The sequence below is a fragment of the Sabethes cyaneus genome, chromosome 3 (genome assembly GCF_943734655.1).
Source record: "Sabethes cyaneus chromosome 3, idSabCyanKW18_F2, whole genome shotgun sequence".
In the NCBI taxonomy this organism is placed as follows: domain Eukaryota; kingdom Metazoa; phylum Arthropoda; class Insecta; order Diptera; family Culicidae; genus Sabethes; species Sabethes cyaneus.
In genome coordinates, this window is record NC_071355.1 from 227,605,772 (window position 1) to 227,625,646 (window position 19,875).

Genomic DNA, 19,875 nt, shown 5'->3' on the forward strand with positions numbered 1-19,875 from the left:
AGAGTCACGATCTTCAGCAAGAGTAACCAACTCCTAATCTTCTCAGACGACCTCGACATCATTACTAGAAACCGCGGGACGGCGGAGGCAATGGACATTGCCCATTGACGGCGATGAACTAGAAGTGGTTAATGATTGCCTATATTTGGTCTCCCCCGACAATAATACGAGTAAGGAGCTTCAACGACGCATTCAAGCTTGAAATCGAGTCTACTTTTCCCTCCCCAAGACGCTTAGATCAAGGAGCATTCACTGCTGCACAAAGCTGACGATGTACAAAACGCTAATCAGACCGGTAGTTTTTTATGGACTTGAGACAGCAACTTTTCTTACGGTAGACATACGTGCATTTGCCGTATTTGAACGAAAGGTGTTGAGGAGGATGGAGTGCAAACGGATAGCGAAGAGTGGCGTAGGTGAATGAACTACGAGTGCAGGCACTACTTGGAGAGTTTCTCATCGTACAGCTGGCGGAAATTGGGAAACTACGGTAGGCCGAGCACGTCGCAAGGGTGCTGGACAACTGTACAGTGAAATCCGTTTTCTTCAAGAATCCCACCGGCACCAGGAATAGAGGGGCCCAACGTGTTAGATGGCTCGACCAGGTTGAAGCGTGTACGTGTTAGATGGCTCGACCAGCTTGCGTGTGTCAAGGCACGCAACGGACAGCCCAGGACTTAGTACAGTGGAGAGAATTCTTGATACAGCACCACATTTACCCTATACTCTAACTGCTGGTTGCTTTGTTTGTCGAAAAAACCGGATCGAGTTATGAAAATATAACGTAGCACCCAGGTTTTGCTTTTAATAGAATAGCGATAATAGTGATTTCAGCTATCGTGAGATGCAGATGTGAAAAATGTTTAATTGTATAATTTAATAAATAACCGGGAATACAACGAAGTTCCATAATAATAGAGACCGATACCGGAGGGACAGTTCGTATGATTAAGTGTCCTATTGGGAGCAGGTTAATAAATTGGCCCACTACTCGATGGTCTGTCCTCCTTTCGCAATCGTAAGCTAACGTTAATTTCTAGCGCCAAACTGGCGGCCGCGCACTTGTCACCTGTGCCCTCGGTTGGGCAGCCGATCTCCTGTGGTTGTCCGATTGAAATGGATCGCTCTATGACCGTTCCTAACTTGTGCTTCCCATGCAGTATGTATAAGGTACAACAGCGTGCACACACACCAGATATCGGTGAATTATGATTCAAAAGCGGTTCTTCCAGTTTCGCCTTGTGATGACCGCCACCTGGAACGAAAGGCTATTTCCCATTTCGTTGCCATCGTAAGCGGTACCGAGAGGACAAACCCAGAACTCGTTCCAGGGTACGGCCCACTGGTGGTAGCACTCGGACAGAGTGCAATATAATTACGAACTGTCATTACAACTATTTATTGTCGGTCGACATCACGCGCTTAGGTAAAGCTGTGCTACTTTGTGCAACAAGTTGCACAATATGCGTACTTCATGATCACGGTTAGGGATCAAGCGGCTTTAGAACTATCCAGGCTTAATCTTATTAAGATTAAAGAAACAAAACCGTCACTTCAGGGATATATTTACTCATGATACCAATCGCGCATTTACGATTGCAAAAGATCATAACTACACCAAAGCACCGCATTGCTTTCCTTCCGAGCAGTGAGTAGTTCAAAACACCACTTGGCTTGAATCGCAAAATAACAATGTAAATTTTTAATGGTATGTTCCATAATAATAGTAATTATTATTGCAGTTTGAACGATTTACTTATGCAAATTCATACACCTGGGTTGTGTCCAATTGACTGCTGAAACGTAATTTTGCTCTTGTTTTTATTACTATTATGCTGTACCATTCTAGTTGCCATGCTGTGTGCTCGCGTCTGTCCCACCGAGAGCCGCGCACTGTTTCGCGAACTTTTAATTAATACATAAACGATCTGTTCGACTGTTATTATTTTTCCATATATTTCCTTTTTTTGTGCACTCGCTGTCTGCTGTTGAGCACAATGCCGCTTTCCATTCACCGACAAAATTCGCAATTGGTCTCCACCTTCGAGAGGGGTTCACTAGGCTCGTTACAACAAGTTGATTGGTGGTGCAAATGAAATCAAAGAGTGAAAAAAAACACAGCCCGAATGCCCGAAGCGATCGCCAGTGCAAGTGTGAAAACTAGCCTTATACGTACGAACGGCATGCATGCAAGCAGGTTAGCGGGGCAGATTCGGCTTCGAACATCGATAAGTTTTTTTTCCTAGCCTTAGGAAATTTTCATGGGCGTACCACAACAACACCCGGGACGTGTGGGACCGCTTAAGTGCTGACTACGGCTAGTTTCTTCTGTTATGCTTAACTCGCAAGGTTTCCGCGAAACATTTCCGCAAATAAGGAATTGAATTTTTAGTTGTAAATTTCAAGCAAAAATAAATATAAATTTCACAGTAAAAGTTGTGAAACTTACCAACAATAAGAATGTATAATTTATGTTTATCCGGCAAGACCTTTTCGCCCACGAGAAAAACTTCCGATCCAGGTTTGCGCGTTAGCACCGCCAACGGCTTCCCTGGGTGCTGTAAAAAAATTCAAACAAAGTCAGGTGTATTTCAACTCCCGCAACCGATCGATGGCTGCCCCTCGGCCTGTGTGGTGGGCCGCCAATGCTAATGATCTTTAATGTCGGGCTCATTAAATTCGCCGTTTGATTGTTGTTGCTGGCAAGTCTCGCAGCGCATAGAGCTCCTTCGTCCTCCTTCGTGTAACAGCAATAATACCCACAGCAGCAGTAAACCTGATGCACATGAGCAGTACGTGATTTTTCTCCCGCTTTTGGGCTTTACTTTGATTGTTGTTATTATTTTCATTGCTTCCGCGCGCGCCGTATTCTCCGTAACCTACCTAATGCCGCGCCGAGAAGGAACGCAACCTGCGATCGAACTGACTGCTTTTGGAAGCGAATTCAACAGGTAGACCTGCGCCGCACCGGTTCACAGGATTGCGGGCTACGCGGGGCAATTGATCTTGAGAAATGGTTGTTGATTAGCTCCAAAGACTGCCACATATATGCGCCGATTAATAATAGAATTGTAAGCATTGAATGCCACACCGAGCGAACACAGAGTTTAATGTTTATGCGGGTTTTTGAAAAATTACGAATGATTTTATAAAAAAATTCATTGTATGATGGTAGGTGTAATTCCTGGACAAAAGCAATATTCCAATGACCGCGAAATCAAGCAGTCTAGTGTGTTGCTGCCCGGATGCCGACAGTCACAAGCGTGCTTTCGGTGTCGAAGCAGTTCCGAACTGGAAAGCAATATTTTTACGGCACGATTGTTGAATTTGTTCGAACATTTATCATACGTTGCAATTTATGAGCAAGACTTTCCACTTCAAACTGAACAAACATTCGAGGGTTTCGATAACTTCAAATTTTCCCCCGAAGACTTTACAATCAAGTTCACACACCGGTGAAATCACGGTGGGTGTGAATAAATTACCCGTGAAATCCATTTTAGATCGGTGACTTGTCCTCATTTACTACTCGTTGTTGATTTTTGCAACCATTACTGTTAACATTAGTGCTAGGAAGATTTGTGATTGGAGGAGCTTAAACTTTTGATTTGGTAGTCCACAGTATTAAAAAAATCTAATGCCGACAACAACTCTGGTCTGTTGTTCTAACATTGTCATGGAAATCAATAATCGAAGTATTTTTAGTTCTCAAAATATGTGAGGATGGAATGTTAAAAAACTGGAGGTATAAAAAAGTGGATGAGATTATCTAACATAAGGGTGCAGCGGTAGTTTAACTGCAAAAACACTCGGGTACCAACCGAGAGAGTGTGGATTGCAGTCTCTCCTACCACTGAACGCTCCAATATATTTTCTGGCCTCATATCGAAAATTTCCCAGTCTCATCCAATTTATTATTCTTCGTACCAAAAAAACTCATTTACAGCATTAAAGTGCGGTCAACGCTGCTTGATGTCAGTACACACCGTGTCAGCTTGTGCTCCACATTCCATATGTTGACACAGAATGAACTGAACTCCACTAGATTTGTGCTAATCGAGCGGCCAGGTAAAAAAACCATGCTGAGCAGTTGAGACGTATTGAGCAACACTTTTGCGCAACGAGCCATCAATAAGGATCTGAAACAATTTCAAGTCATTACAAAGCGACGAAATTCCGCCATAGTCGGAAATATGGCTTTTGTTATACAGATTTAGAATTTTTTCCAGCACACCTGAAGAAACGGAATGTTAGTGCGATGTCCTCTAACATTCCGATAGTATAAGCGGATGCAGTCAGCTTTTAAAACGATGTCCTTCAGTGATACCAGATCTACGGATTTATCCGTAACTCTACGGATTTTGGAGTTTTCTACGGACCTACGGGTCAAGCGCTCGAATGAATGGGATTACTTCACAGAAAAGGTTGAAAAATTCTTTGAGTTACAAAACTCAGAAGTACGTGAATAATATCTCGAGAAGCATAACTTTGTTCTTTAAGACCTGATATGAAAGTTTCTTATAAAGTTCTTCTGAGCGAGAAAGAAATGAACTGAATAGTAAAGCGTGTTTACTACTCTTAAGAGTAGTGAAATAAAAAATGAATATTGACGGTAATGCTGCCATGCTGTCAATTCGAACCAGCATTTTTCACTTTGACGGAATTCTTCGCCATGATATCACTCTCAAGCTTTGGCTGAGCGTAGTAAATTCAAATTATAGTAATACCGACTTTTCCCTGCCTGGAGCACGGGAGAAAAGTGAAATATTTTCGTGTCTATTATTCTACTACAGTAATGTCCGATTTTGTCAGCCCCATGTTGAATCTTGGGCTGACAAAATGGGGAAACTGACAAAATCGGGAATTTTATTTTTCGAAAATTTTTTCAAGGCTTAACGCCTTGCAATATCGAAGACTTCTACTAAAAATTAAATTTTAACCCTCAATTGGTCAACGGAAAGCTCGATCGACTGAGCACAGCACACTGGTCCAGAACCTTTTTTGGTACGCATTTGCTTTGAGCGGAAAAACTTGGTTAAAATTAAAAGTTCTATCGTCCAGGGGAATTCAAATTTTAATTAATCTTCCTAAAAGTGCAAAAAAATGATAATTTTTTTTCAGTTTCAATATAACACATTGATGTGTTCTGGAAAGTTTTACAGCATATTATTACAATAAATTTTGCTGAAGACAGTAACCATCTATCTCTTCAGCAAGGATAGAAAGATCCTATTTCTCATAAATGAAAAATCGTTAAAATCAGTTTTTCTAGTTTAGCTGTTTTTGTAGTTGTATGACTTTTTCTTGTTTAACTAAGTTGTACAAATCGTAAAAATACACAACATTGTTGAATTTTGTATACCTCTATCTTTGCTTGTTTAGGTATTGTAGAACTTTTACTATAAAAATATCCTGATTTTGACCCTGGATTACTCGCAATTTATTCAAAAACTCTCCCCAGAGAATCAGAATAGTTTCAAGCAGGCTGAAAAGTGTTATAAATCATGTTTAAAGGTACAAAAGTTAAACAAAATTTATAGGCTAACAAAATCGGGATAAAACGCTGATAAAATCGTGGGTAGAAAAAATCGGGGGTGGACAAAATCGGGAGCTGACAAAATCGGAACATTACTGTATTTCTAGTAGCTGGAATCCTGGCTTTATATGCAATAATTAGCTTTGCTTCTTCTAAGTGATAATTAAAAACAGTGGAATATGTAAACCTTCAGTAAGCACATCGTCAAGGCCATGAAAAGATGACTAAAATACAACATAGAACCGGCGTAAAGACAATGAAAGTGCGATGACAAAATGACGATAAAGCGAAGAAAGAATAGTGAAAATACGATCAAAAGTTGATAGAAATACGGCGAAAGACGACGATAATACATAGGAATTAACTTAAAAATACGATGAAAAGGCGACTAAAACAGTGACAAAAAACAACACGACAAAAAATAATTAAAAAGCGTCATAAAGGCGAAAATATGAAAGATACACTATATCAAGACGATGAAAGAACGAAGAAAGGGTAGTAAAAAGACAACGTTTTCGTTGTATAAACAACAAATAGAACAACCAAAAGTGGGAAAAAAGTGACAAAAAAAATGACGAAAGAGAGACAAAGGATAACAAAAAACCAAAAATAAGCAACGAAAATACGCTAAAACAGTAACAAAAAGGACAACAAAAGACGGCAAAAAATCGCCGAAGAAAACGACAAATTGTCATAAAGGAGTCGTTAAGACAATAATAAGATGATCAAAGTATATCGAAAAGACAGCACGAATGACAACGAAAATGCGATGAAATAAGGACGACAAAGTTATAAAAAGAAGGCGAAAATACGATGAAGGGTGGACGAAAAGAAACAGCGATAAGAACAAAATATGACAAAAATCATTCAAAAACATCAAAACGGCGACAAAACATGCTAAAAAGACAACTTAAATATGGCAAAATATATGAAAGAACAACAATATAGAGGTTGTTAAAAACAACTGACAGTGAACAAGACGACGAAAAATCGATAAAAAGTGACTAAAGACAATAACAAACATGACGAAACGTAGACAGAAGACGATGAATAGACGACAAAAACGACGAAAAAACGACGGTAAAAGCCGTTAAGAACGAAAAAAAAAGACGAACAGTTGCCGAACATACGACAAAAACTATAAAAAAACGACAAATGAATAACAATAAGACGGTGAATATGACAAAAAGTCAACGAAAGAACGACAAAAAGACAGCAAATAGGTGACTAATAGACGACTATAGAACCGCAAAAAAGCAGCAAAAAGACGACGAACAGGTAATGCGAAATAAGCGAAAAGCTCGTTGAAAAAAGATAGTATACGACAAAAATAACAAGAAAAACTGCCGAAAAATCACCTAAGAATGCGATCATCTGAAAACGCCATAAATGATGATAAAATTTGACAATAAATTGCTGCAAAGAGGCAAAGAAACGATGTGTGCATGGCGAAAATACGAAGATTAGACGTCAAACCAACAATAAAATGAACAATACCGCTTCAAAAAGTGACAAACACGACAGAGTGACGATAAAAGGACGACGAATACGAAGTTTCCTTCGGAACAAAATGATGACAAAAGATGGCAAAAAGTCGTTTGAAAGTGTCCAAAACGACGAACAGGCAATGTAAATATATACATGAAAATACGGTTAAGACGACGAAAAGACGCCAAGACAGCGACAAAACAGGTGACAAAAATGACAAAAAGCTGTCAAAACCCACTAAAACAAACAAAATAAAAAATCCCTTTTCAACCAAAAAAACAGGTGACAAAATATGTTGAAAAGACGGCAATTATAGGATGAATAACGAAAGAACGATAAAACGACAGTAAAAAACACTTTTTCATGTTTTCATGTTATATATGCCAGAATTGCAAACACGAAGGTCAATAAATGACGAATAAATAACGAAAATATGATGTAAAGATGGCGAACAAACTATGAAAAGACGACAGAAAGGATGAAAAGACGACGAAAACTCATCTAAAAGACATCAAAAAGATAACAGAAAAAAGCGCTATAAGAACTATGAAAAGATTCCAAATAGACGACAAAAAGACATCGAGGAGGCGGTGAAAATATTGCAAAAAGATGACGAAGAAGTGGTGAGTAGGCGGAAAGCCGATAAAAATAAACGACAAGACACGCCGAATAAACGCGAAGGAAGTGACAAGAAATGTCAAGAAAGACAGTAAAAAAACTAAATATAGATGCTGAAAAGGCAATCAAGTTATTGTCTGTTCGGCGACAGCAAAACAAGACAAGAAATGCCAAAACAGACTACAAATGAGACCAAAAAGACGCCTTCAGAAGCAACTAAAAACGCAACAAGACAATAAAAAGCAACAATAAATCACTGGAAAGAGACAAAAATACGATGTAAAGATACCAGAAAGGCAGATGAGAAAAAAACGGACCACCGAACGTAATTGCATATTACGTTAGAGGTACATTTAGGCCTTTTGATCGTACATTCCGGTTATCTCCGTAATAGCGAATCTAGATTATCACTGCAAAAAAGTTTTTTTTTCATCGAAGTTATAGAAAATTTGTTTGAGTACCACCGATTCACTCTCAATTAGACATGAGGCGACGTACGCAAGCTACTGCTACTAATGCATAATCATGTACTAAATTTTAAGTTATCAATTAATGATCATTTTGTTGTACGGATAATATTCGAACACCCTGCTGAACAGTTATAAAATCCTTTCAAATTTAGTTGCTGCTTTTAACTGATTTAGGTAATTTGTGTTTCACTGTACCGCAACTATTTTCCTAATATACGATTTTTAGACATTGTAAACTTATGGGGTACAACTAACACAAGTTGTAAACATAAAACACTAATCGATGATTGTTTCTTATTTCATGGGCCATCATGGTTTATGACAGTGGCGGATTACTACCATATCTAATAGTTGACTGAGTTGTACTAGCTATAAAAGGCTGCCAAACGCTGATAGAAGTAAGTAATCGCTTTGGAGAATATTGAAGTGATGGGTCTTCCGAAGAAAATTTGTTCGATCATTTTGACTATATGTATTTCTGTGCCGTTTTGTGTAAGTTGTGTTATTCGATGGTATCAGTTGGTTTTTTTTATATGTTTTTGATTTTAGTTTGCAGAAATTAAATCCTATAGCGCATGTCTTACAGAAGTAAACCATAGTTTAGACTCAAAATTCTGCGAAGCCTGGGACTCCGATGTGATTCCTGAAGACGCAAGGAACGCACACATGAAATGCGCTCTAAAGTCGTTCGGTTGGACTGATAGTCGTGACGAGTTTAATGTGAATCATAAAATCGTATAGTACCAACATAAGATTCTTTTTACTATTTTGTTACTACACTCGCAGGTTCGAAACATACTGGATGACGCCCGTGCTGTGACAGGCGATTTGGAGGCGAATATCAAAAACTGTGCTCGCAAAGCTAACAGGGCCCCGGTTAGGATGCAAGCGAACCAATTCATTATTTGCATGTTGGGATCCGATTCTAAGGGAATTTTCCAGACAATTTTCGATCTACGTGCACTGAAAGCTTTGGATCGGTGGAAGAACCAATCGTTCACATTCAAAGCTGTGGCCGATGCTACCAGGGGAGTGAAAACGGAACGTGGATGCTTTTGATGCTTAAAATGCGTGAAAGTTTACTACAACTGAACTCCATTTGTCCCGAAACGTAGCACAGACAAATCTTTGCAATTAATGTGGTGTAATAAAACTGAACCGAACCGATAATAGATCGTCTTCGTAAACTGATTTCAGCGTGAACTGATTTTTGAATGAATGTTTATCTATCTCTATATGAGATCTGTATTGAAGAATTGGTTTTCTTTGAAGGTTGCATTTCTAGTTTACCATTTCGCTTCCGTGACTTCCTGACTCAATCGTCAAAAAATATCAGTTTATTTCAAAACCTGGAACTTATCTCAAGGAATTTAGCTACAGATTTTAACTGATTTAGTTTATATTTCACTGTATCGTTACCGTCCTGCCAAGATATGATTTGCAGACATTGTAAACTTGCAGAATAAACATAAAAACTTATCGATGGTTGTCTTCTTTACTTAACGAGAGAGCTGTCAATAGGTTTTATGACAGTGACGGATTGGTACCATATTTAACAAATGACTGTTTGAAGACCGGCGAACCAGTTGAGAGCCCTATAAAAGGCTGCCCTAGGTTGTTAGAAGTAAGTAATCACGACGGAGAACGTTGAAATAATGGCTCTTGTGAAGAAAATTGGTTTAATCATTTCGATTATAAGTTTTCCTGAATCATTTTGCGTAAGTTGTGTCACTCGACGGTATCAGCTAGTGTCTTTATATTTTTCTTTTTAGTTCGGGAAAGACCAATCCTATGGCGCATGTCTTAAAGAAATGAATCTCGGCTTGGTCCCAAAAATCTGCGAGATGCGGAACTACGCCATAATCACTGGGAATGCAATGAACGCGCACATGAAATGCACTTTGAAATCGTTCGGTTGGTCTGATAATAGTGCGGAGATTAAAGTAAATTTTAAATTGTAGTACTTAAAATCTTTTTCACTATTATTGTTGTTAAACAGGTTCAAAGCGTATTAAACGATGCTCGTGCTGTGGTGGGTGATTTGGAGAAAAATATCGCCCGTTGTGCTAGAAAAGCTGAAAACGCGTCGGTCAACAGTAAAGCAAATCAATTCTATATTTGCATGCTGCAGTCCAATTCTAAGGAAATTTTCAAGACAATATTCGATCTACGTGAATTGAAAGCTTTGCACAGATGGAAGAAACAATCATTTACATTCAAAGCTGTGGCCGATACTATGAGGCGAGTGGATGCGGAACATAGATGTCATTGATGCCGGAGAGTTGTGAAACTAATCCAACCACGCTAGAAAGCAATAATTTAACCATACAAGAAACTGTATTTGATTTTTCGAGTATTCAATTATATAGGAAAGAATGAAAATTGTTACTTCCTTACCATTGTAGACTAGAGAACAATATCAATTAACTATTCTCAATCTTTCCTGTACTGAAACTTGTTCTGAAACGTATCACAGATAAACCTATATAATTAATATGAGTTAATAAAATTGAATCGATCCACCAATAAATCGTTCCCGCAAACTGATATCAGCCGGCGTGATGAATGAAAGTTTATCTATCACTAGATCAGATCTGTATCGAAGGATTTCCTGCTGCCTTGGCGTGAGTGCAACGAAGGGGCGTGTTCTTGATTGACTGGAACCGGTGTGCACTTTTATCGTATTGCCATCGGGGAACTTAATCCTGGTCGCTGCGGTGTCCGCCAAAGGGGCAAACCGGTAGTGTTGACTTTCCACTCGGCACGAAATGGATTACGCTGGCTGGAATATTTACCGGGGGAACACCTGACATTTGATATGGGCAAATTCCGATTTGACATCCAACGGTCGGAATGTGGTTTGTATTGCTGTTGCTGTGTTGAAGTTTTTTGTGTATGTTCAGATAGTTTGAAAGTCCTAAATAGGTGCATTGCATTAATTTGATTCAAATGGTCGCACAGAGAGAAATAAACACAGCTGGTAATTAATTAGTTCTGGAACACAATATTGACCGATTTTTCCTCCTTGCGAAGTCTCCGTGAGGGATAGATATAGAATTGCTGAATAATTGAGTTATCTTATCGCGTTGACGTGAGTTAGAGAAAATGGGATAATTGATACTGTATAGCAATGCTGCCTGGTTAATCATGGCTTAAATTAAGGCAAAAAAATTGTTTATTATTCGCGGATTATTTCTGTCAAATAGGGCGGAAGACTAAAGAATATGGCTTCTAAACTTATACCGGTCTAGTTCATGGTTAATAAATAAAACCAATAAATTCTACTAAGCCTTCCTTGTAAAGAACACCTCCACGCGCTCTCTGGAGTATACAGTCCTTTCGGCGATCTATCGGTACGCTGCTGGAGAATAGAAAGCGCGACAGATCAATTACGTTAATCCAGTGACACAAAAAGACCGCCGATACTGCCGGCTGCCGGTGTCGTAACTCCACTTGTTTTGTTTCGAAGCGTTCCGTAAGCGAAACCTATAAAATTAATAACGTGTAATAAAACCGAGCCGTCCGCGATAATAAATCGTTTTTTTGCAAGCCTCTCGTAATGTGACGTATGGAAATTTATCTGATGCAATATTGAACTCGAAAGGTTTAGTAATGTGTTCGAAAATTAGATAGTTAGGAACGCTGGGTTTATTAAGTGGTGTACTTCGACCATCATGCCGAATCCCAGGCAATTTCGGCGCCACTTCCTGTCCGCATTTGATTCAGTTTCTGTACTGGCTGTAGGATTTAAGCAATGGGATACTTACCTGAAGCAATGGGATACTTACTGGAAGACGAACTGTAATTTAATTTTAGGAGAATAATTCCGTAATATTACATTATTCTTCCAATTGGGGGCGGTGTAGTTTAGACATTACTTATTTTAAAAGATCAGAACTCTTGAACCAAATTTAATAAAATAAACGTTTTTTAACCTAAATGCAAACAAGCTTTCTCGTTTGGGAATCGTTCACAAAATTTTTCACAGTGATAGAAAGCTCCATAGAAAAGCTAGACTATGTTCTATCTCGTGGAATTTTTTTAATATATATCTTTCTTATTTGACGATTTCTAAGTCAATATATTTGACTCCAAAAAATTCATTAATTTTTTTTTCGTTCCTAACTTATGTTCGAAAAACTAATGACTAACGATGGTATATAATCGGTTAGTTTAGTTTAGACGAAAAATAATGTTATCGTGAAATTTTCACCATTAAAAGACTGTGAATTGGCAACGATTTTTGCTGAGGTATACAGAGCTTTTCCGACTTTTTCTTGGAGTTTTCTACCACAGCAAAAAACTTTGCGGACAGTTTCTCCTTGATAACATTTTTTCTCTAATGTTGAGATTTGCATCCTCATAAGCAAGTGTTTGTTTTACGATGCTTGATTCTATAGTTACTAAGTTTTTCTTTTGGAGAAGAATAAATGCTTGATGCGAAAAATGTAGATTCAAGTAAACTGTAAGAGCTGTGAGTTCGTCTATATTTTTGACCTAATATCAAGAATTTTTCAGTTTACCTCACTCTACATTTTGCGCATCAAACATTTATTCTTCCCCAACAGAAAAAGTAAGCCGACTGCTATACGTTAGAAAAAGAAAAATAGTTTTTAAGTTTCGGAACTGAAAATTTCCAGGAAAATTGATTCTTTTTGGTCGTATCACAAAAATGAAAGAAAATTATTGTGAAATTTTTATCGCTAAAAAAGAAGAAAGGTACAAAGGTACAAACAAGAAAACATTCTTTGAGATTATTCTTAGTTTTTCTGATTTTTATGTAGAATTTTTCTTCTCTGCGGAGAATTTCGTGCGGAATTTTTTTTCCTGTGTTGCAACGGAATTTATTTGTTATTTATGTAATGTAATCTAATGTAATGAATTTAAGAAAAAAGCGTAGTTTTCGATCATAAGTCCATGAGCTTTACCCATGCACAAAATTTCATTAACTTTTGAAACCGTCGGGCTATATAAACCCCTCGGGGCTGTACAGAAATTTTGAAAAGTTACGCAACGTTGATTTGCCAACTGAATACATACTAAAATGAGACGGATAGTGGATTACTTTTGAAGTGCTTAATCTTTTGTATTGACTTTAGTTGTTGAGGTGTTTTAATGCTCACTAAATAGTGCAAACCACACCATCCCCCTATGAAAGAATAATGTAATATTATGAAATATAAAAAAGAGGTTAGTGACCACATCTTAGCGATTTAACGCGTGAGGTTTATGACAAATGACTGGAATAAGTGATTGTTCAGAAAAACATGTTACATTTCAAGTATTTGGCACAAAGAGGCTCGTAGTTGCAAGATTACAAAGTCTGCATTGATGAGCGAATAGTCGTGGGTTCGAATTTCAGTGGAATAAAAGCCATTGGAAGTCAAGTGACTTAAGCATTAGTTAATTGTTAGTCTCCCAATTACCCGTCCTGCATATTGAATTTAACCCTATCCCGTTGAAGCCCCTTGAAAGTACAAAATCACAAGATCAAGAGAAGCGAAAAGAGAAGACAAAGTACAAGATCACTCTTGTAGTTAAGTTTATTGGTCAGGGGGCCCTCGAGGACAGCAATAACTGGAGATTCGAGGAACGGGTTTGTATAGGGTAACCAACCTATTTTGGACCCCCTCAGCAGCTGTACATAATTTGGACACTTCCATTTGATTTTGCTGTAAGTGTCCAAATAATGTACAGCTGCTGAGGGGGTCCAAAATAGGTGATTTGATTCCAGTAACCTACTTCCTCCTCTTCATTCATAGAATAAATTTGGTCAAAGCTCTCTACGGAAATCGTCCTAATGTAACTTTTTCTAACTGTTAAAACCTGTGAGCGGTTGTGCTCGATTTCCTGCTCTTTATTCAGTGTCAAAAGTCCTACAGGTGACTTTTTGCTAAGCTCAGACCAACAGTATGTGTTTGACACATGCCAAATGAAACTGTGTCAATTGCTGTGACACTTGTTTGTTCAATTCCTAACAATCTGTTTCTAAATTTGCATCTACCACGGTAGGGCAAACGCTGTAATCAATCGATCGAGATTGATTGATTTGATATCATTCATCAGAAGCGGGATCTAAATCGCTGCAAATGGAACTCGACTATCGCTTGGTGGTTTCGGGGCGGTGGTAATGGTGGCGATGCTGACCACCACTAGCCACGGGACTAAAGCGAGTTAAAATAAAAAGGTAATCGCTTCTAATTGTAAACTTGTTGAGATAAAATCGCCAGTCTATATCTAATACAATATCGCGAAATCAATTTGTATCTTTTGCACAGCGCGTTTGCCAAGCCACTGACTGGCACAGTCCTGCAAGCGGTGCGGTACGCGGGGACTGGCCGAAGAATAGGATACCCACTTGAGTTGAAGCTGAATAAACGCCACACTGAAGAGAGAACATGCTCAGCAGTTTACAATCGGTCCGGTAAGATCTATATTAAGTTTAATCGGTCAATAAATGGCTTGTTTTCCTTTCTCTGGTCCTGCGGCCCCACTGCGCCAGCCTGGCTGAGCTGACTGACCGGGGGCAGCGTCTGACCTCCGCTGCGCTGCAATGCAACCCTGCTGTAGCAGAAATCGTATGGTTTTTTGGTAGCTGGCTACAACAGCAGTCGAGGCGCAAAAGGGTGTTCAATTGAGCCGCCCTTTTGTTCTGAATCATTTGGAACATTTATTCGAACAACAGTTTGGCCATGTCAGGTTCTCTCGTTGTAGAGAGGCTGACCGAAGCACAATCATTCTTACTCTTAGCTAGCAGCTGGTTTGAATGAATATTTGGACGAAGTTCTGCTGGTTGGACACCGTTGAAAAATTAAGGTAATTAAGCAATTTCGTAACACGTCTTCAACGACCAAGCTCCTGCTTCCCTTCGTCGTTTGGATTACGGTGGTGCCACACGGTTGGTGGAGCCGTCAATGTTCCAGTCGTGGAAGTTGTAGAATCTGGTAGGAATTAATTGTGAAATTCGTTTTTCTGTGTCTGTTTCTTCTTTCCCGTTTGCTTGCTTGCTGCCGTCGAGTAAAGTTGGCGAAGCTCATTTGTTTAGACGAGGTTGAAATTTATTGCTAACGAATTTGTTGTTCACGAAAGGCTTTCAACATGTCTCGTAGCGTCTGATGCGAATGGGCCGTTGTGGGATACGTGCTGCCGTGTACCGTTGATGCCGCATCTTCTGCCGGAGCGCCATCGCGGAAAGGCTGGCACGAATTGTCTTCGCAGCAGAGCTGCTAGGACGGCGATTGTCGGTTCGGTTGTTGGCAACTTATGGAAATTATTATCGCTTATTACGGTGAAGCTGCGGCGAGAGAACACGGTGTTAGACGTGTTCGGTAAAACTCGTAACACTACCATTATCGGTTGATGTTGTGTAGAGGATGGGCTGCCTGCCAGGGTCAACTGATCTTGGCCGGAGTTAATGCTGTCTAATACAGCTACCGTGAGCTAAACGAGAAAACTCCTGCCCGTTTGTGCTTGGGCCCTGGAAAATACTGGGTACAAGTGTTCTCTCGGTTTTCTCACCGACATCTGATCACGATCTGAGGAAAAACCATCGAGTCTCACGTTCCTCCAGTAAAATAGAGACATTTTAGATTCCTATTATTGGATATAAATTAGCGAATTGTTTGCTTCAGTTTACTCATTTTGCTTTGCACGGGTTGCATTCGAAACTCGATACATATCGTTGGCATTAATATTTAACAAAGCGACTGTGTCGAATTGTAATGATCACGGCACATCTTTTGAAAAAAGATTGCATCTGTTTTGATTAGATATAAGATATTTGATCTGGTGCATGGTAATCAGAGTGATTTTTTGCTACAAATTCCTGGTTCATGGATGTACCTCGAAGTAGCTTTTGAGAAAACTGATCTAAAACTTTTTAGTTCGTTTTGCTGTGGTCTAACAATTTTTCAAAGCAGGTTCTTCCGAAATAGTTCAAACTTACACAGTTGGATTTGGACGGCGAAAATAAACGACATGGCTTAATCAGCATCAGCTTGAATTTTCTAAAACACTATTTTATCCGTAATCTAGGTACAAGAACCAAGGTCTGCCACAAAAGAGGATAATTGAGACTCTATCTCTATCTCTATCTCTATCTCTATCTCTATCTCTATCTCTATCTCTATCTCTATCTCTATCTTTATCTCTATCTCTATCTCTATCTCTATCTCTATCTCTATCTGTATCTCTATCTGTATCTCTATCTCTATCTCTATCTCTATCTCTATCTCTATCTCTATCTCTATCTCTATCTCTATCTCTATCTCTATCTCTATTTCTATCTCTATTTCTATCTCTATCTCTATCTCTATCTCTATCTCTATCTCTATCTCTATCTCTATCTCTATCTCTATCTCTATCTCTATCTCTATCTCTATCTCTATCTCTATCTCTATCTCTATCTCTATCTCTATCTCTATCTCTATCTCTATTTCTATCTCTGTCTCTATCTCTATTTCTATCTCTATCTCTAACTCTATCACTAACTCTATCTCTATCTCTATTTCTTTTTCTAGGTCTATCTGTACCACTGACACAAGGTCTTCATATATTGGAGCTTTCGTACTTGATTGGTTGAAAATGGTTAAAAAATGAGAATTACACATTTAAGGAGAAGGTTGTCAGAGTCCAGTTGCTTTTTTACTGATTTCAGTACTTGTTGCCACTATCGTTTTGCTGAGAATAGGGTTGCTAGTAGTAGGCAATAATCTGTTATGAACAATTATGAAACGTAGAATCGTGTATCTATTTTTGCTGTTGAACTAGATCCGACAGTAATTCTATCACATAAAATGTTGTTTACGGTGAATTTTATTATCAGTGAATTTTATAACTATATTATCGACACTCTACGGCCCTTAATTTAATAGCGAAAATAATTGGTCAATTTCATGCTCAAATGCATCGTTGGCATCACTCCATATAATCGTTTGTTCCCTTGGCAACGTACAACAACGACGTATTCGGAATTGTAATCGAAACGAAGTGAAGTTTTTCCTATCAATTCAAGTGAACAATTTGATCAAAATCATTATAATATCTTACTAAATAACTGTTCGGGTGGTAAATTAAAGTTTTCAGTGCCTCAAGTTAAGTTTCGCGAGTGATCGATCACCGATCGATTATCGGCACTTCTCAGATATTATCGATGTCAGATCCTATAGAAGCGGGCGGCCTAGATGCGCAGTGCCACACGTCGGAACGTGGAAATATACAAACAGAAGAAGATGCAGCGAAACCAAATCTTCTGGAAGAAAAAGCAAAAGTTCTACCAAAAAAACTGAACGCAAGTGCAAAGGCTTTGTACCGCGCGCCGAAATGAGTCGGGATAAGAATGGCAGTAATTTTGACGGACGGTCGTGAGGTGACCGATGGGGTGACCGTGGAAGCAGCACTTCGATGAATACCTGAATGGCGCTCCGGCGGAGAACCATGGCGGCAGGGAAAGCGATTTCGACGGTGCAACAAACACGGACGAGGTTTCTGTCCCAATGATAGGCCATCATACAGCTAAACAACAATCAATCGGCTGGGAGAAATGGCATCGGAGTAAAGCTTATTAAAATGAGATCAGAAAGGCTGGCCGTTTGAAATACCGGATAATTGTTAAAAATGGAAAGTTGGGGTTATCTGCTTAATCTACGAAAAGGGCGACGAGTAGGATTGTGAGAAATCTATATACTCAATGCCGCTTACAATGTGCTATCCCAAATCATTTTCCGCTGATTATCACTAATTGCAAACATATGTGTGGGAACTTATCGGCTTCGTCGAAGGTCGGTCTACAACGAATCATTTATTTATACTGCGGTAGAACCTCCAAAATACAGATTTCCCACACACCATTTATTTGTTGACTTCAAAGCCGCGTATGATACCATCAATAGGAAAGAGTTATGAGTAATTCTCGCAGAAACGGGGCCACTACTGACACGAGGTTTTCAAATATTGAAACTTTATTCACCATAGAAAATATTCTTGCCCTTGAAAACTTTCACATGCCAAATTTTGTTCCATTTGCTTGATTAGTTCTCGAATTATGAGGAAATTTGTATTTCGTTTGTATAGGAGCCCCCCCTCTTAAAGTTGAGAGGGGTCCTAGTTCACCATAGAAAATATTGTTGCCCTCGAAAACTTTCACGTGTCAAATTTGGTTCCATTTGCTTGATTAGTTCTCGAGTTATGAGGAAATTTGTATTTCGTTTGTATAAGAGCCCCCCTCTTAAAGTGGGGAGGGGTCCTAATTTACTAAAGAAAATATTCTTGCCCTTGAAAACCTTCAAAATGGTTAAAAAATAAGAATTTCACTTTTAATACCTCGAAACAGTGGCCCCTCGTTCACCAAGGGGCTCTTAGATAAAGTTAAAGTTTTAGCAAATTTTAAGCTAAAATTAATTTATTTATTTAATTTATTAATTGATCTTCGACATAAAGAACATCGCACAGACATAAAACTTATTTAACTAATTAAATATTACAGATTCTTAGCCTAAATACATTTTTTGACAATCCAAAATCGAACAAGTCATAAATATCATTAAAACGACTGCAGCAAACTTCCAGCGGGTTATTCATTCCATAAGCAGTCCGATGAGGCAATTGTCGAAAAAAATCAGTTTGGCGCATCACTCGTGATGGCGTATTGCAGCGTAGTTTGCTCAGTATATCCGCATAGTCGATGTTGTTGCCTGCTAGGACGTCGAAGATTATCATTCGTTGTAGGAATACTCGCCTACTTGACAACGTTGGAAGGCCGATCAGTAGGCAGCGACTTTCATATGGTGATAGGTTTATCCTGTCCCTCCAGCCAAGATTCCGAAGAGCATATCGAATAAATTGCCTTTGCACACGTTCGATTCGGTTGATGTGGACTACATGGTATGGTGCCCACATTTGCACTCCGTACTCTAGAACACTGCGCTCGAGCGAGCAATACAGGGTCTTCAAACTGTAGATATCAGCAAAAAACTTTGTATTTTTTTTCAGGAACCCCAACATTGCGTATACCTTAGCCGTAACAGCAGAAATGTGTTCTACAAACCTAAGTTTGCTGTCAATCAGAATTCCCAAATCCTTCACAGTCGTCTTAAGCTAGTTGCTGCCATGAGGTAATCAAACACAATTGGTGCACGTAACCTGGTGAATGATGTTATGCAGCATTTGTTCACGTTTGCTTCCATTCCGTTTGCTTCCATTCCGTTCACACTGCACCAATCCTTGAGCGTGTTGATATCCGATTGAAGTGCGCAGAAATGTGCCAGCCTCGTGATTATTCGATAGAATTTGAGGTCGTCAGCGTATAATAACTTTGGTGACTTTAATTTTCGACATAAATCGTTAATAAATAAAACGAATAGCAATGGCCTCAGGACGCTGCCCTGGGGTACACCGGACTGAATTTGGAATAGGGTAGAGCAGACACCGCAAACCTTCACTATTGAGCTCCGATCCGGAAGATAAGACAGGATCCATTGTGTTATCCATTCGGGTAACCCTATTCTTTTGAACTTCTCAACCGTCAGAATGTGTGGAGCCTTTTCAAAAGCTTTAGTGAAATCGACATATACAGCGTCGATCTGTTGTCGTTTTTCCATTTTGTCCATAAGAGTCGAAACGTAGCTTAGCAAGTTTGTTGTAGTCGAGCGTTTTTTCATGAAACCATGTTGATCTGATAGCAGTTAAGCATGACGATTTTTGTGCTCACACTAACTCAGAAAGAGGCACCCTAAGCATTCAAAAAAAAAAAAAAAATTAATATTG

At 39.0% G+C, this 19,875-nt stretch overlaps 2 protein-coding genes across 2 annotated transcripts; both read left to right on the forward strand.

Annotated features, from left to right (window-relative positions):
- Positions 1-8,533: 8,533 nt before the first annotated feature.
- On the forward strand, positions 8,534-9,270 carry LOC128743967 (uncharacterized). The gene is made up of 3 exons (XM_053840683.1): positions 8,534-8,604; positions 8,662-8,832; positions 8,899-9,270. Exons 1-3 carry the CDS (start codon positions 8,542-8,544, stop codon positions 9,169-9,171), a joined length of 507 nt encoding a protein of 168 aa, XP_053696658.1. The 5' UTR covers positions 8,534-8,541; the 3' UTR covers positions 9,172-9,270.
- Positions 9,271-9,730: 460 nt separating this feature from the next.
- On the forward strand, positions 9,731-10,659 carry LOC128742906 (37 kDa salivary gland allergen Aed a 2-like). Its single transcript, XM_053839402.1, has 3 exons — positions 9,731-9,830; positions 9,885-10,055; positions 10,112-10,659. The coding sequence occupies exons 1-3, from the start codon at positions 9,768-9,770 to the stop codon at positions 10,382-10,384; spliced, it is 507 nt and encodes a 168-aa protein (XP_053695377.1). The 5' UTR covers positions 9,731-9,767; the 3' UTR covers positions 10,385-10,659.
- The last annotated feature ends 9,216 nt before the right edge of the window (positions 10,660-19,875 follow it).

Excerpts from the sequence above, each read along its gene's own strand:
- LOC128743967 (XM_053840683.1), top strand. The coding sequence starts at position 8,542 with ATGGGTCTTCCGAAGAAAATTTGTTCGATCATTTTGACTATATGTATT. Across the intron at positions 8,605-8,661 it reads GTATTTCTGTGCCGTTTTGT|TTTGCAGAAATTAAATCCTA; the intron begins GTAAGTTGTGTT and ends TTTTGATTTTAG. Across the intron at positions 8,833-8,898 it reads ATAGTCGTGACGAGTTTAAT|GTTCGAAACATACTGGATGA; the intron begins GTGAATCATAAA and ends CTACACTCGCAG.
- LOC128742906 (XM_053839402.1), top strand. The coding sequence starts at position 9,768 with ATGGCTCTTGTGAAGAAAATTGGTTTAATCATTTCGATTATAAGTTTT. Across the intron at positions 9,831-9,884 it reads GTTTTCCTGAATCATTTTGC|TTCGGGAAAGACCAATCCTA; the intron begins GTAAGTTGTGTC and ends TTTTCTTTTTAG. Across the intron at positions 10,056-10,111 it reads ATAATAGTGCGGAGATTAAA|GTTCAAAGCGTATTAAACGA; the intron begins GTAAATTTTAAA and ends GTTGTTAAACAG.